Here is a 17,708-nt window from a genome sequence, read left to right as displayed (position 1 = left end):
CTTGACTACTACCATCATGGGCTCCAAAGCACCTGTCTGATTTTCCACGAATCTCTCCATCTGGTCTGCAAAGCACCTGTCCGATTTTCCACCAATCTCCCTATTTGCCATGACTTCTTTGCCAGCTTTTAGTATCTTCTTCCATAGCCAAGCCCTTTAGGTGACCTCGCTTCTCTGTTCCTTGTACCAGTAGACTATAAAATAACGTTACAGTGCTTGTTCTGTGGTATCTTTGCACAGGCCTTTGACAAAGTTTGGTATGGATGGCTACGAATTAGTTGATCTATATTCCTCTACCTGTATCCCAGTTGCTCTATCCTCTGTTTCCATGTTGTTAAAATCCAAAGCTGCTTTTACTTCTTGAGTGGAGGAGCGTCTGAGGCATGCAGACCCTTCAGGTCTTCTGTAGTTGTCTGAGGCACTGGGAGAGGCATGTCTTCTCAGACTGTGGACATCCTAGGCTAGGTTTTTCAGTACAAGGATCTTTGAGTCTTTGACTTTGCTGACTTGTCACTCTTACTTCAGGAATTATTTTTTTCACCTTTAGAATTCTCTTGCCCATAACTTTTCTTCCTTCTTTTGTGATTCAGAATAAGAGCCTGACCATCAGTCTCTCTCTCTCTCTCTCGTAAGGCCTTGTCCACTTCAGCCTGATTTAAATTCGATTTAGGCAGTTCCTCTAGGGATCCCATCCTGGATGCAGACCAATCTACTCTCAGTAGCATCTTCAAACCCTCACATTCCTCCTGAGTCACTGGATAAGGCAGGTTCTTCACGAAGAGTGTCTGTACAACTGTATTTGACTTGTTTTTCTTTGCTCTTTCCAGTTTCATTTCAGAGTGAGCGACATTTGAGCCCTTGAGTTCAAGAGTTTTTCTCATGTATTTAGCAGATTCAAATTCCATATAACTCAACTTTCTAGTAGTAGCTCCACAATTGCAAGATTGTTTTTGAAAAGTCAGTGATACCAGTTTTTAGTTCAGAAGCAGTTTTTTTGAAGTTCAAATTTATCACTTCCAATTTCTTTTTCTTGGCTTTGGTGGCTTTCTGTTGGCCTGTTGTCTTTTTCCCCTTTCCAAGTGTTTCTTCGACAGGCACTGCCTCTTTACTCCTTCTCATTGTGGTACTTGGATAGCTTAGTTTTGCAGGAGCATTCTCTCCTTTGGCAAGTTGTTATCAATAGCTTTCTCTTTAGAGGTATCTTCCTTCTCTTTTTCCATCTCACTGTCCTCAGAGTCTTGTTTGCCCATATTTGCTTTCATTTTTGAACCCTTTGGGTGGCTCAGGTACTTCACCATCCTTATCTCTGTTGCCATTGTTAGATTTCTTGGCCTGTTCTTGGCATTTTACTCATTTATTCCCAAGGGTGCTACTTCTTGCAGCCAAGGAGGCAGGAGTGGCCCTCTTCTTGTTTGGTGTGATGACAGCTTTGGCTGGGGAAACCGTTTTCTTCGCAGGGCAAACTGGCTTCTTGCTGGGAGTCATGACTGCTTTCTTGGCAGGTGTGGTAGCAACAGTAGCTTTTTTGGCTGGTGGAACCTTCTTTGCTGGTGCAGCCACAGCCATCTTGCTTGTCTTCTGAAGAACCACAGCCTTTTTTCTAACTGACATGGTCTCATCCTCACTGTCTTCTGTCTCCTTTGGGGGAGAAGCCATTTTCTTTGACTTACCTTGACTTTTAGCACCATTACTTCTAACTTCTTTATAGTGGTGGTGCGTGACTGCTGGGTGGAGGGTTCAGAATAAACAGCAGGGTTCCAGAAACTATCTGTGGTGTGTCTCTGTAAGTCAGGCCCCCTTTGTGAGCAGAGACCAAGAGAAAAAACTGAGCCAGCCCCTTCAGATCCTCTCATTTCTTTTACAGGTAGTAGCTTTTAAGCTCCCTTTGACTTACTGAAGGAAAAAAAAAACCCTTAAAGTTTCTCTTTTTAAAAATAGGAATATGCCTTATGATTTGGTTTTTTTTTCATTTAATGTTATTTTTTTCTCTCTAGGATTCTTCTCTAACATTTGCTTAAAAATGTACAGTAATTTAAAATAAGTTAAAAATGGAATGTATCTATTAAAAAAACTAAGAACTTTTGAAGTAATATATCTTTCAACAATTTGGAGAAAGTTTTTCTTTCCTGTTTTCAAATTGTCTTATGTTCAGACACACCATCCCAGCGTGTCCAGTTTATTCTTGGTACTGAAGATGATGATGAAGAGCACATTCCCCATGATCTCTTCACTGAAATGGATGAACTTTGTTATAGGGATGGTGAAGAATATGAGTGGAAGGAAACTGCTAGGTAATTCTACTCAAACAGTTCTCTTGTCATTCTCCTTTTGGCTCCTGAGCAGGGCATTAACTCTTATCTCTGGTAATTTTTTTTTAACTTTAGATTCTTTCTGATCTTTGTTTTTATGCCTCTACGGTGCCATACACCAATAGAACATGACCAGATTTATAGAATTCATTGTTGCATTCCTAAAATTTTATGTTTTAGCAAAATGGATCTGAGAAAGTAAAGCATACTAATTACTGAGCTACTATATGGAAAGTACTTTGTAAATCTTAAAAATACTATATAAATATGAACTACCATGATCATTTTGTGGGCTCACTTCTTTATTTTGGACATATATTGACCTGCATGCTTGAATGTTCATGTAGACCCTATTTATATGATAGATATTTTGCTAGCATAGAGAAATAATGGATGGATGTGAAGCCTGCTTTAGTTTATTATTTCTGAGTGGAAAGGCATAGCTTACTTTGGTATTTATCATCTTTCTTTGTAAAAGACAGTGCTCAGGATCATAGTGTACATGCTGCTTTTCAGGTGGCTGAAATTTGAAGAGGATGTTGAAGATGGTGGGGATCGATGGAGCAAGCCTTACGTGGCGACCTTATCTTTGCACAGTCTGTTTGAGCTGAGGAGCTGCATCCTGAACGGAACGGTTATGCTGGATATGAGAGCAAGCACTCTGGATGAAATAGCAGGTTGTAGAGCATGTGTGGTTGTTCAGGGTGAATTATGTTGGAAGCAGTTGTGTCATTTATATTATGCAAAAGTAAATTTTGTAGCATATGTGTGTGTATTTGTAAATTCGGTTTTGATTTTATGGCAAGGAGATTTGTAGCTATTAAAAAATAAAGCCAGGGCAGCTAGATGGCGCAGTGGATAAAGCACTGACTCTGGAGTCAGGAGTACCTGAATTCACATCCAGCCTCAGACACATAACACTCACTAGCTGCGTGACTCTGGGCAAGTCACTTAACCCCAATTGCCTCAGCAAAAAATAAAATAAAATAAAATAAAATAAAATAAAGTCAAATGAAAATTCCCTTAATTAGTTGTCATAATGGATCTGATAGAAATGTAGCCTTTGCAAAATTTTCCTTTGTGACCAGATGATCCATGGATATTATTCAAATTAGTGTTGAATCTTAGAGGGCCAGAAATGTGTTGGAATCTTTGGAGCAAAAATAAATTTTTCACTGCTGTTTATGTCAACAGATTGATAGACTTGACCATTTACTTTAAAAATACTAGTTGCTTTGAATTCCCAACTCTTTGTATCAGGTAACTTGAAAAAAAATCATGACTTTATTGTCTCATATGTATGCTTTGCCTATGGCCTGGAATATAACCAGTATAAATTAGGCTGTTGAATGGGAAATGTAGAGACTAAGCTCCATTTCATTTTTGCTATTATCCCATCAAGGAATGTTGTGTATACATGATTTAATTCATGAAAAGTATGCAGTATTTTTACTAGTTGTGTGACCCTGAGCGATTCATTTGACCTCAAAATGCCTCATTTTCCTCCTGTAAAATGGGGATAATAACAGTACCTGTGTCCTAGAGGTGTGAGGATAAAATGAGATAATACTTATTATTAGGTGCTTTGCAAACCTTTAAGTGATACATAAATGGTAGCTATTATTATTATTATTGTTGTTGTTATAGTATTCCAGGGTCACATGACCCTGTTTTAGGCAGCTTCAGTGGAACACTCATTTTCAAATGTGCATTACAAAGAAAATATAAAAAAGAGAGTCCTTTTTTCCTCTCTAATAGCTAATAGTCTAAACTACTGATAGTGAGAATGTAATGGCCCCAAATGTACGAAACAGCCCTTCTGACAGTAGATATCAGACTAATTAACAACAACAGTATAAAAAACATAAACATTATTATGTGCGTTTTTTCTTTACTCTTCAGAAATGGAAGTAGCATCCTATTACATTATTATTTAGCCAAGATAGACATCCCTATTTGCAGTGAGCTGTAAGACTAATGTCTTCATCTTATCTGGAGAAGATAATGGTTTCTATAAAAAGATACTGGGATCTTTTGAAAATCACTGAGATTTTTTGAGTAATAGAATCAGAAGCTCTTGAAAGGAAATATATACATTTTAGATCTAGTTCATTTTACCCAAAGTAAATAAGTGTCTAGCTATATCTCTTCCTAGTTCCAGCAATACGACCTTGGCATAGGCTTCCAGTATCACTCTGCTTAGATTAATTGTTATTAGAATTTCCACCTACACATTCTCCCTTCTCCAGTCCATTCTTCCTAACATTTTGTTTGAAGCATGCTCTGGTCTTGCTTCTCTTCTGCTTAAAAGTGCTAGCTAAGTGGCTTCTGCTGCCTCCTTTAGACTCCTTTTGTCTGGCACACTCACCAGGTTAGTTGCATCAAGAATGTGCTCTGTACTCTCTCTCTGTGCTGCTGCGAGAGCTGTTTCCTAGGCCTGCATGCCTAGGGAGCTTTGCCTGTGTTGATGGCTACCCTTATTTGACAGACCAGGCCTTAAATGACACTTCTTCAAGGAAGCTTTTTACCTGATCCTTTTGATTGACGTGTTAGGTTAGAATAGGACCTTTCCCTTCAGAGCAGCAAGGCATTTCTGTAACAGTATTGAAGCTGTTTTTATTGGTGACTTTTTCTCCTCCTAGACTATAACCTCTTTGAGAGTAGGAACTGGTTTATCTAAATTTTGCATCTTCTTCAGCTTCTAGTATGATTATTTGCACATGATATGTAATTAATAATTTTTTATTGAATAATATATGTGTGTATTCGTTTGACTAACTTTAGAAAACATGAGATTAAATTCTGAGAGTTTAATATAAAAAATTAATGTGGAAAAATCCCAAATCAAACATTCTGTTTTCCTTTTCATTACTGGGTTCAAATTCTCATTTAATTTTTTGAATTTTCAAAACCCTTTAATTTACATAATAGTATGTAAAATACTATTTATTTTATGTGACAGAGGTCGCTAGATGGCTAATTGGATAGACCACTGAGCCTGGAGTCAGGAAGCCAGCCCTGTTCAAATCCAGATTCAGATACTTAGTAGCTGGGTAATACTGGGCAAATCATGTAACCTCTGTCTGCATCATTTTCTTCATCTGTACATGTGGATATTAATAACACATCCCAGGGCTGTTGTGTTGATCAAGTGAGATTGTATTTGTAAAGTGCTTTGCAAACCTTAAAGTGCTAGCTGTTATTTAATTATTGTTGATAATCGATGATGATGATAATAAAATTTCCCTTCAGATTAATAATATGAAAACCACATTTGAAACTGGAGCTTTAGAAAACATTTATAAAGAAATAAAACCTCAAACCACAACCTTTTTATTATCTTTTTACTTACGGTGAATCTCGTCAACCATAGTTTATTTACATATGACTTCAGAAAAACTTCAGTTTATTGTTTTGAGGTTGTAGACTTTATTTTAATAAGATCAGGAGAAATATGTTTATCTTAATTTTCTCATTTTGCAGTCTTTTGATAGGGTGGGATTCTAAAAGTTGTGTGAAACAATGAAATATTCTCCTGTCTTAGGAAGACCAAAATATTAGTTCTTTTGGTTAACAGAACTCGGAACTATTCCAGGAAAAAACAAACAACTATTAGTATGTGTTTTTGGACAGGGTAAATAATGGCTTTATGTAAAAATGAAATTTATTATGTAATTGATGAAAATGCAATTCTAACTCTAACTTAAGGGATCTTTGTGAGATGATGCTAGATTTTCATGGTGACTTTATTGGAGCTAAGGTGTGGGGCCAAGAGAGATTACTGATTCTGGAGGCAGAGGCCCCGGGTTCTAATTCCACCTCTGGCATTTACTAGCTGTGTGACTTTGGGCAAGTCACTTAGCTTCCCTTGGTCTCATTTTCCTTATCTGTACAATGAGGGGCTTTCCAGCTCTAGATATATGATGTTAATGTCTGAAGAGTTGTTGTTATTTATTTGTTCAGAGATAATTCCTGTTGCCTTTTCTTTTCATGCAATAGATATGGTGCTGGACAACATGATTGCCTCTGGCCAGTTGGATGATTCAATAAGAGAGAATGTCAGGGAGGCTCTTTTGAAGAGACATCATCATCAAAATGAGAAAAGGTTCACGAGCCGGATTCCGCTTGTGCGGTCTTTTGCAGATATAGGCAAGAAACATTCTGATCCTCACTTGCTTGAACGGAATGGTGAGATAAGTTATAGCATCCAGTTTTTCCTAACATGTTTATACTAACAGCACACCAGCATATTAAAGAGTGAAATTTCTGTAAAGAAGAAATCATCAGTATGTAATTATTTGAGGGTTCTACAACTCCGTCCCTTTTTTCTATTAAGTTATTATGCTGTTTTTTCCTCTTAATGTGTCTCTTATGTTGTAAAACACAGCTGGTCACATTCTCAAACAGGAAGTGCAACAACCAGCCTGTCTGGAGGACAGGTTTACTTTTCTGGAGTACCTAAGGAGTCTGAGCTGGGTGCTGTTCCCCTCCCTGAGGGCCATGTGGCAGTATTTGCTGTCCCTAAGGGATTGCTTGGGAATCTAAGCAATGAGATTGCTGGGATGCTGCATTGGAGATCCAGCATTCTTGTCACTTTCAACTCCAGAATAAGAATTTTGAGATGGGAAGTAATTATTCTCCAGTTAAGTTAAGTGAACATGTAGAAATTATCTTCTGTGAGCCAGGTTATATGTTAGGCAGTGTGAAACTAAAAGATAAATAAAACAGTACCTGCCCCTAAGGAACAACACATAAATACAACTAGATATAACATATATACAAGATACATGTGAAGTAATTTGGTGAGGGGAGAGTAGTGCCGGGGAGAGTTCTGCTATTTAGGAAAATAAGGAAAGGCTTCTTTAAAGAGCTGAGGACAAACCTGAGTTAAGGTTTGGAGGCCCGTGATAGAACGTCATCTAGGAGCTCTGTTGAAACAAATAGATTGGAGCCAGATTAGGAGGGGTGAGTCTTGATTTAATTCAGAATCTTTGTTGAATCAGATTTTTCAAATGACTACAAAATACTGTCAGTGTACAGTTTTTTAAGAGGCAGAATATTGAGAGAAATTGGGACTTTAGAAATGTAGGCAACAAAGCTTGTAGACAGCTTTTAAAATTTTTGTAGGAAGCACATTCCTATTTTTAGAGACTGACTTTGTTAGTTATGAGTGAATAATTAAGATTAACTTTTATATTTGTGGTATATTGTTTAAAACTTAGTGTTCATTCTCAGTAGCGTGGAAGAATTGATGTTTTGAATTTAGTTTTCATTTCAGCAGTCTGCTGTTGACTGAAACTTAAAAATAATTCGGATGTTTCAGTTATACTTTGTCGGGAATTTTGATCACTACAAAGGTGAAAAGGCTGCAGTTTCCACTGTCATGGCTCTGAAGTGACATAAGTAGCTAATGGCGATTCTTCATTCATATTGCAGCTTTAAATTACTCCCTTATTAAAAATATTGAGATGTAGAATAAAGTGTCAATTATTTAATGACTTTTTCTCTTACTGGTTACTGAACTATCCTAGCTGATTGAAATTAGTTAGATTTTCAAAAACTGTTAATTTTTTTCTTTTCCTTTTAAAAGAAATGTAAGATGAGGACCCGGCCTGAAAGAGGAAGGCTAGTGATACTTGAAATCCAGGGTGGGATTTGGGTGGATGATCTCCAAGGGCTCTTCCATCTCTCTAACTTCTGTCAATCTTCCTCCTGGTGATTGCTCAACATGGATTCTTCCCCGGCAATCACTTCCCTCTCTCTGCAAAGGTTGGAGTAGGGAAAGCCATTGGCATTGAGCACCTATGGCAGTGGTTTTAGGTCTTCTCAGTGCTGATGAGGTTGTAGGGTTGAGAAAGCTGGTAAGCATAGTCATTTCCTTTATTCTTTTGCAGAGGTAGAGTAAAGGACAGGGTTGTGATAATTAGCTCTCTTTTAACCATTTGGTGTTATAGAATGCTGAAAGAATGAAAACATCTTCAGATCTTTTTTTTTTTTTTTTTTTTGGGAGGCGGTTGGGGTTAAGTGACTTGCCAAGAGTCACACAGCTAAGTGAGTGTTCTGTTTGAAGCTGGATTTGAACTCAGGTCCTCCTAACTCCAGGGCCAGTACTCTATCCACTGTGCCACCTAGCTGCCACCAGATCTTCTTTAAGTGGTCTCAAGTAAGGTCTCTCCTAAACATCTAAAATGGACAAATACAGTTAGATTTTCAAAAACTGGTTTTTTTTCTTTTTCTTTTAAATAAATTTTTAGAAAGCATTCATGCCAATCATTTATTGTATTTAGTAATTAGTCCATCCATCAGAACCAACTGTAAATAGGTACTTAAAACCTTTATGGGCCATTAAAACCTATTTCAATCTATTGGCAAATACTCTTGGAAATCTAAAAATGACAGGAAAGCAAAAATATTGCTTAGGAGCGCTGAAAACAATAATTGATAAGTTAGTTGAATATAAGAATCCTTTAAAAATCTGTGTTCATTGTTAAAAAAAAAAAAAAAGATAAGGTTTCAGATTATTCCAGGACACATTCTATGTGTTATTTATAGAACACACACTTTTAAAAATGCTAATTTGCACTGAGTGGTTCACAGTAATTCCATTATTGATGCTTTGTAGTTCTGATTGGCTTTTTTGTTGGGGCAGCTGTGAGATTGTAGAAAGAACATTGAATGTGGAGTTGGGAGGCTTGGTTTTACATCCTGTCTCTGCCACTTGGCGATTGTCTGATCTTGAGAGGAAGGAGAGTTACTCAGTCTTTCCGACCCTCAGTGTCCTCATCCGTAAAAGGGGGTGGGGATGGAGGGAAACAGGCATTTATTAAATGCCTGCTGTGTGCCACGTATTGTATTGACACTGCCTGCCTAACAGGGTTTTTGTGAGAATCGATTGAGGGTAATATATGCAGAGTTCATTTTTAATCATAAGGTACTCTAAAATACTTATTGTACCTATTTTAATAATTTTCATAGTCTTTTTAATAAGTATAAAATAAGTTTAAGTTTATACTTTTATAAGTGTAAATAAGTTTACACTTATTATCTTTGTGATAAATGGAATTTAATGGAGGGTACTAGAATACCGTAAAAAAAAGGAATTACCACAAGACATGGTCGAAAGAATCCTGGGGCTTGGGCTTCAGAGGCTGCTCAGCTGCTCACTGGTCCTGTGACTTTAGGCAAGGTGCTTTTCTTGGCCTGGGTCTCCTCACCAAGAAAATGAGTTCACTGGACTAGATGGCCTAAAACAGGGACCATGAATGTTTCTGGGGTGGTGGGTACTCCTGGGAAGCGGCTCTGAAGCCCTGCAGCATGAACCGTTGGATTTTTTCCTACCATTTGTAGTTGAGAGTATGAGCTTTTCCTCTGTTTGACATCTGAGCACACGTTAACCCTTCGAAATATTATAAAGTGGCTTCCTTTTAATCATGAGCTTCTAGTTGTTTTCGTGGAGTGGAGGCAGACATGAGTTTTCAGTTAATGCTATGTAGTTTTTTTCCTTCTCTTTGTTAGTAGAACCCAGTTTCATCATCTTTATTGTTAAATGTTTTTGAATATTTTGAGGCCTCTCAATGACCTTGATACAGTTTTTCTCTAGTTGAGTACTTTTAAATTATGCTCAGTAGTTCTGCTTGGAGAACATCTCCATTAGGCAGAGTATACTAATGTCTTGTTCTAGTTCAACACTCTTACAAGGAAGCAGTGATAGAGACTATGGGAGAAGTGGTAGATCTCTTCTTTGTAGGAACAGAGGTACAGTGAGTCTCTGACATGCTGGTAAGTTGCTGCTCGGCCTCATTGGTTGAGACTCTCTTTGCATGGTAATAAGTGCAAGATGCTATAAGTTAGGTGTCCTGTCTTATTTAAATGACAATTTGATTCTGGTTTGTTGCTTTTCAAAAAGCTAGGGAACCAAGGGGTATAATTGTCCTTTCATTTTATATTAAATGCTGACTGGTTTTTTTCATCTCTCCTCATTAACATTCTTTTTTCTTGTGGTTTCTTGAGTGAACTAACTGATCAGTAGAGTCTGTACCAGTTTTCTAATACCTGTGAAGCCTGATTGCTATGCTTACTCCACACCTGCATGAAATTGAATTTTTGACTCTTGAAAGCTTGTGATTTATGTCAGAAATGATACATTTTTGTGCCTCTTTTTTGCATTCCTGCTGTGAACGTCATAATTTTTCATTTATTTTTTTATCTCAGGGGAAGGCCTTTCAGCCTCCCGCCACTCTTTACGAACAGGCCTATCTGCTTCAAATCTTTCACTGAGAGGAGAATCACCTTTGTCCCTTCTCAGTCATCTTCTTCCTTCTTCACGAGCTGGGACTCCGGCAGCCTCCAGGTGTACAACCCCAACACCCACCCCTCAAAACAGTCCACCCTCCAGTCCTAAAGTCAGTCGACTGGATTCCAGAAGTTCTCAGCAGAGTCAGCTTCAGGTCCCAGAATTTCTGATTTCATCTGCCAGTGATGATATCCCCACAGTAGTAATTCATCCACCTGAGGAAGAATTAGAAGCACTGCAGTGCCAGGAGCAGAAGAAGGAGGAAAATATTGACCTAAGCCCAGGCAACTATCCACAGCTCTGTGTGGTGCTTTCTGGATCTGCCTCACTTGCATCGGAATGCTTTTTTTGGCACATAGCTTGAGCAGTATATGAGTAGTGCTTACCATTTATTTTGACTGGTGCATGTTTTTTCTTCTGCAGTAATTGTAGTGTGTTATTAAAAAACTTTGTAGTTTTTAAAATAAAAGCCCATTTAAGGTCACCTTTTGAATTGGCAATGGAGCTTTTTTAACTAGTAGAGCACTTAAATGATTTAAGAGGACTTGTTAGAAACAATTTTTCTGTCTTCAGGTGAATATATTATTGTGATGTAAAAATTTTTTGAGGATTAATATTTTGAGGATTAATTCAAAATCCAGTCTACTTAATGAGAACATTTTATCCATAATTTATAGTAATCATTTTGTCTTCTCTGGGAAGCCCAGATTGAATTACTTTGCCCTGATTTTATCCAAGGAATTTGTGACATTTATATCATGGCTGATCAACATTTATGATGGGAAAGTGTTAGAGCCTAGAATACAGACTGGGTATTCTGCATTTGAGCCTGATTGTTTTCTTTAAGACAAATTTATATTAAAATTTGACGGACTAAAGCTTGTTTAGTTCTTGCCAAAGTTATGGCTATGCATATAAATTAGAAATTTCGATGGAACGTATTTCTTTGTCTTTGGTATGGGACACAGTGTTTAGATTATGGTGAGTTAGAATTACTCTGGAAAATTATTTACATATACATTTCTTCTATAGAATTAAAAATAGAGAGAAAAAAGGTGTGCTTTTCTGAAAGTGTGTGTTTTTGCCCATTTTTCAGGTCTTCGTTTATGACATCACTAAGACTTACTAGTTATATAATCATATAAATTAAGTCCTGGGACTTCATTCCTAGAGGAACCCTCCTTCTGCTGACGTAGGCCAATATTGACTAGTCTGAGACAAGGACCTGGAGCACCCAGGGCCCTATGGCCAATGTATGTCAGAGGCAGGAGTCCTTGAACTCCAAGCTTCTGACCTTCAAGGCTGGCTCTTTACCTACCCTGCCTTGTTGCCTCTTAGTATAAATTAACAGTTACAAATATAGAGAGAAATGTGATAACATCAAGATGTTGTTTATTCTCCATTTTAATGGGTTTAGTATATCAGAATATAGGAAACTTCCTAAGTAGCAAATTTAATTTTGATTTGTTAGAAAAGAATATAGTCATGTTAATGATAATGGTATTTAGGTAAGGAATAATCCTTTATATAATAACTTACAGCTACTGATAATCAAGAAATGATAGTCAAACAGTACCATCTCAATTCTTACTTTTTTTTTAAATAATGATAGTGTATTTCATTGAGGTTCACTAATGTTTTCCCTTGAATTCTTAATGCATGACTTTTCTGGGTGCATCCCATTTGTCAGCTGCCGTAAAAATCTCTTGCTATATCATTTTCTGTGGAAATTATACCAAGAAAAGACTTCACACAGGAAGCCCAGAACACCTTATGTAGTTGTATTTTGTATGTCAAGTAAAAGTAAGATGCTGTAATGGGAATACCTTCCTTCCTCCCCAGGGGAAAAAATTACAGCTATTTCTTATGCATATTGTAGAAGAGTGACATTTTAATATTTATCAATATTAATCTCATTAAAACTGCTTTTCTGAGAGTAGAATACACTTTGCAGTGGTAGCCAGAAAGACTGCTTACAAAGATGAAAGAAAATACTTTTGACTTTGGGAAGATCCTTGTTTAATTTCTCTTTCAGAAACGCCTTGTCTGTGAAATTGTGTAGCTTTGGAAAGGAAATATGGGGACAACTAGGAGTAGTCCTGCCTTTTAAAAATAAGCTGTATGTATCGCTTTGGTCTATACAGTTCTTTGAAAACCTAATGTTAACTGTGGAATTTTAACATTATGCTTATAGAGAAGTTACCTCAAGGCTCTCTTTCACATTGACTGTAAGAGTCACATCAAAGACTTCTGGGTTATAGTTAATTCAACAAACATTTGTTAAGTTATTATTCCACAAAACATTATGCTAAATGTTGAGGGATGCACAAATGCAGGTCAATTCAACAAACACTTATTACATATCTACTCATGTACTAGGTCCCTGCTCTCAAAGATTTTACAGTTTAGTGTGATCATGAAAGGAAAAAAATAGGGGAAATTATTTGACTCGTTTGACTAAATTTATAGAATATTACTAACATTCACTATCATAATATTTTTGCATGAATTGTATATCCATAGGACCATAGTTTTGGAGCTTGATGGTAACCTAGATCATGTAGTCTAATGCCCTCATAGATGAGCAAACTAAGACCCAGAGATTTCAAATGACTTGCTCAAATTCACTCCTGTAGTAAGCAGCAGAGCCAAGATTCCTGTGCTCTTTTCACTAAACTATATTTGAATTAAGGTTATAGTGTGAAGAAAATGTCTTAAATCTGTCTACTTCCTTGATATAGCCTTAGGAAAAGAAAATAGCTTTTGTGCCTTGGAAAACAATTGAACATGAAGATAAGGACAAAGAGTGGGAGGGGAGACAATATAGCATCCTTGGTTCTCTTATCTCCCAAACAGTTCTATGTCATAGTGGTTGAGGTTAATGTATGCATTGTTCTTGCTTTCTTTTATCCATGGTATCAGCTCTTTGCTTCACTTTATGGTCAAGATCTGAAATTAGCCCACCATATTTGTAAACCTAATGCAGAATATTCTTAAGAGGCATTTTTTTTGACAAGAGGACTAAACAAAATAGATTCTTTATTAAAAGTAACTTAACTGATGTCCTTAACATGTATTTATTTTAGAGTACAAAGGTCAAAGGAAAGAAATTCTGAGGACTGAGTGTCTCGAGCTAAACTGCTTCATCTCAAAAAATTGTGAAAGGGTAACTGAAGATTTTGAGAAATCATTATTTTAGAGTTGCCTATTTTTTTTCCATTGAGTGTTGGCTAGTATGGATAAACCACTGGTTTGTTTTCATTGAGGGTTTATTATCATAAAAAGCTTCTAGTTTGAATTTGTGCCATGACAGTACTATTCCAAGAAATGTTTAAGAACATTAAAATGTTCTCATTTGTGCCATGAAACAGGATCATGGATATAGTCAAGTGCTTTTGTATTTCTTCTGCTTGTTAGTGTTTTGGTTTCTTAGTCTACCAGGGAGTGAGGAGCTTTCCTTACATTTTTATAGCCTGTTCATTGATAGGCTGGTATCAAGGAAAATTCCTCTTTGCTGCTGTGTCTGTGTCTTTTTGCCTTTCTGGGCTTCAGTTTCCTCATTGGTAAAATGAGAGGGCTGGCTTAGGTGACTGCTAAGGTTTATTCTAGCCCTAGTTCTGTGATCCTCTTAAGTGCTTGTTGGGATGACCATGAGAGGCTAAGGCAGTAAGTATTTTTAGTTAGTATCTAGCTTATTTTGTGCAGAGTTTGTTCCCAGGGAAAGTTGTTTTAATTTCTCCTGGTTTGAGCATATGAAGTACAGGTTGGTTTCTATACTTTGTGTCATCATGGGCCATAAAGTTCATATGTATATCAAATTTTTGAGGGCTCAGTTCCAAAATATTTGTGGTTGGAATCAATTTGAATGTGTTATTTTAGTCTTCTTCCTTCTTTCTTCACTAAGTCATTCTTCCTTTTTTGGAGGGAGGGGCCATCATTGAGGCAACTTCTAATGGCACCATTTACATTTGGGAGGCAAGCTACTGATTTGCTTTTATGTAAAGTACTAATACGCTGCACATTGGCTTACTTGCACATTTGCTTTTGGCAGACCATCACTGTCAGAGTTAAGAGCAATGTTACATTATACAATCTATTTTTTTTATATATTTATTTTGGATTTGTGCATTTTTAAAATATAGGCGTTTTGGCATCTCCACAGTCAGCACCTGGAAACTTGGACAGTAGCAAAAGTGGAGAAGCTAAAGGTAATGGAGCTGGAGGAAGCAGAGAGAATAGTACTGTTGACTTCAGCAAGGTAATTCTGTCTTTGAAGGTAATTGTCCACAGTCTCACACTTATGCTCCAATCCACGGTTCTAACAGTCATATTTTTAACAGAAGGGTTATTCTAAACTTTATTGAGCATGTGATTATCTTACCATGAAAATCTAAGAAAAGGTGGTTAGCTAACATGTACAATAGCTGTATGAGAGGGTTTGGATAACCTGGGACACTTTTCAGCATTTCCAGTGATACCTGTCCATTGATCCCATGCCTCTTTAGTACCTTTTGGATGTCAGTGATACATTTGAACGCTACTAGAACTAGAAAGATCAATGCTAGAATGATGAGGCAGCCCTGGTGAATTAACCTTTTGAATCTGGCTGTAATCTTGTGGGGTCCATACTAGACACCAGGTAGCATATCAGCTCTTCCACCACTGGTAGAGAAGAGAAAAGCATAGATCTCAAAATAACCATTTCAAATCAGAACTAATTATGTTGCTTGGGGTAAAATTCCTGCGTAACAGGGTTAAAAGCTATTGCTAAATACCAGAGTAATGGAGCTCACTTTACATATTACTTTTGAAAAGTTGATTCTGATTGGCTTTTTAAATAGCATTTTTACTATAAGCTTTTATAGTATTACATAATATAGTTTAAAGATAATATTTCTTAAATTTTAAATGTGACTTTTGACGGTTTTCTGTTGATGAAATTTGCCCTAAAACTATGTTCCTACAAAAAGAAAGCTTGAACAGGATTTTATATTGCTGTTCTTGCTCCACTGAGACGGTAGAGAGCTCTGGCCCAGTGGCGCTTGTGAGGCTGCCAGCTCTGCTCCTTGTAACTGCCTCGGTTTCGTCAATGTGACTCTTCCTATCTAGTTATTTAGGATTTAGTTCTGTGAGTAGTTCTAAGGGAAAAGTGGTTACTAACCGGACTGCAGGCTGCCCTTGTTAAATAAACAGCTGGAAGGACTGCAGGTTGACCCCTGTGGTAGTGGTCCTCCAGGTTTGGCAGATGCCACTGATTCTCTTTGATCCTTTGTCAGTTTTAATTTTTTTTCTTTGGCCTGATGTTGTGTACACTTCCTTGTCTCCTGTTGGGCAGGAGTCAGCCTCCTGGCACTGTAGTTGTGGCACACTGGGTGTGGGACTCAAGAGGCCCGCTGTAAGTGTTTGCTTTGTTGTTTGTAGCTAGTGAGTGGTGTGTAGTGCCTCTTGTGAGTTAGAGACATGAAGACGTTCACCTAGTGCGCTATCATTTCGTAACTGTTCTTTGGAATTATACACAGTGACTGTATTTCATTAGATTATAGAATATAATAGTCATGAGAATGAAAGGTGTGACTCTTCCTGCATGATGAGCCCGCATCAGCTTTTGAACTTTTAAAAAGCAAGAACACTAATTTTACTTGAGTGGTAACTAATTCTTTATTCAGTCATGATAAATAAATGACTTCTAGAACTGTGTGTAATTTCATGAACTCTTAGTTGTTTGTGAAAAAGTATTTGTCCTTAGAGTTTTGAATGAATGTTACTATATTCATTGAAAATTTTCTCTAGTGAAAATGCACAATAATTTAGGTTTAGAAGTAATAAAAACTAGAGCGTAATTAAACCATTAAAAGTGTTGCTTAGCAGGCATCTTGTTTATATTATCATATTTTGTCTTTTTAGTTTTGTAGATGTGTGAAAAATTTGCTCTTGATTTATGTTTCCATCAAATCATTCTCAGTAGTCTTTCATGAAAGATTATTTTTATTTCTTTTTTCCCCATCTCTTCCCTACCATTGTCTCTAGCATTGGTATGAAAATACCCCCTGGGGTTTGATTGTTATTTGTCTGTTTTCTAATAGGTTGACATGAATTTCATGAGGAAAATTCCCACAGGAGCTGAAGCATCCAATGTTTTGGTGGGAGAAGTGGATTTTTTGGAAAGGCCTATCATTGCATTTGTGAGGCTGTCCCCAGCCGTCCTCCTTTCTGGCCTCACTGAGGTTCCGGTGCCCACCAGGTAAAGAATCAGTTATTGTGATGGTTCCCAAAATTCAGCATGTATTAAAGTTAATGAATGTAAATATTTCAGTCATCTTGTGCAGGAAAACATTGTGGAGTGAATACTTTCTGCCCCTTGTAAGCATTCTGAGGTGGAAAAGAGGCTTTAGAGTCTGGAAGAACTGAGTTCAAATCCTGCCCTTGCTTCAGACAGGCTCTGTGACCTTGCACAAGGTTCCTGTAGCAGTGACATGGCTGGAAGGAGTAGCCTTCTCTTCCATTTAACCCATTTCCCTTCCCCCCTCTGAAAAAAAATCAGCACCTGAGAGAAAATGCCTTTTAGAAGCTTCTCTATGTTGTTGACACTTTACACTGGATGAAATGTGTTTGACATCTTATGTGGAAAATAATCAGGTTGTCACTCTTTTAATATTTTAATTTTTATATCTTTTCAGTATATTCACTCCTAATTATGTATAACACTTTATGTTTCCTTCTGGGTCCTTGTAAATAGTACTATAGCATTAAATTGTATCATGGCTAACATCTGATAAGTTCTGGCAATCCCAGATTCCCAGTGCATTCCCACTGATACCCAGTGTTTCAGTTCATTCATTCGTTCATTCATCCAAATGTCTACTGTGTGCAGAGACTGTGCTCAACACTGTAGAAATACAGAATTTATAAATAAAATCTTAGTCCTGTCCTCATGGAGCTCACAGTCTAGTAAAAGGTTAAAACACAAATTAATTATGTATTGTAATACTACCCAATATATCCATGAGAGAGATGCAAACAAAAAAAATGCTATGTGAGATTCGAAGGAGAAGGAGATTTTTGAGAAAAACTAATTCTTACAAATGGTTCCATTTTCTGCATCCTTC

At 37.1% G+C, this 17,708-nt stretch overlaps 1 protein-coding gene across 3 annotated transcripts in view; it reads left to right on the top strand.

Annotated features, from left to right (window-relative positions):
• The window catches only part of SLC4A7 (solute carrier family 4 member 7), a 91,784-nt gene that overhangs the window by 26,099 nt on the left and 47,977 nt on the right, over positions 1 to 17,708 (top strand). Inside the window, exons 4-9 of one of the 3 annotated variants that reach the window (XM_027872401.1) lie at positions 2,153 to 2,291; positions 2,826 to 2,986; positions 6,309 to 6,497; positions 10,521 to 10,886; positions 14,745 to 14,860; positions 16,686 to 16,843. In XM_027872401.1, coding sequence (XP_027728202.1) covers positions 2,153 to 2,291; positions 2,826 to 2,986; positions 6,309 to 6,497; positions 10,521 to 10,886; positions 14,745 to 14,860; positions 16,686 to 16,843 — 1,129 coding nt within the window. The remainder of the gene's footprint in view (positions 1 to 2,152; positions 2,292 to 2,825; positions 2,987 to 6,308; positions 6,498 to 10,520; positions 10,887 to 14,744; positions 14,861 to 16,685; positions 16,844 to 17,708) is intronic. The other 2 variants (XM_027872400.1, XM_027872399.1) reach the window with 2 other exon arrangements.

This window comes from Vombatus ursinus, unplaced genomic scaffold, assembly GCF_900497805.2.
Source record: "Vombatus ursinus unplaced genomic scaffold, bare-nosed wombat genome assembly UNPS02014799.1, whole genome shotgun sequence".
Classification (NCBI taxonomy): domain Eukaryota; kingdom Metazoa; phylum Chordata; class Mammalia; order Diprotodontia; family Vombatidae; genus Vombatus; species Vombatus ursinus.
The sequence above is the reverse complement of the archived record's forward strand: the minus strand, read 5'-3'. Positions and strand labels throughout refer to the sequence as shown.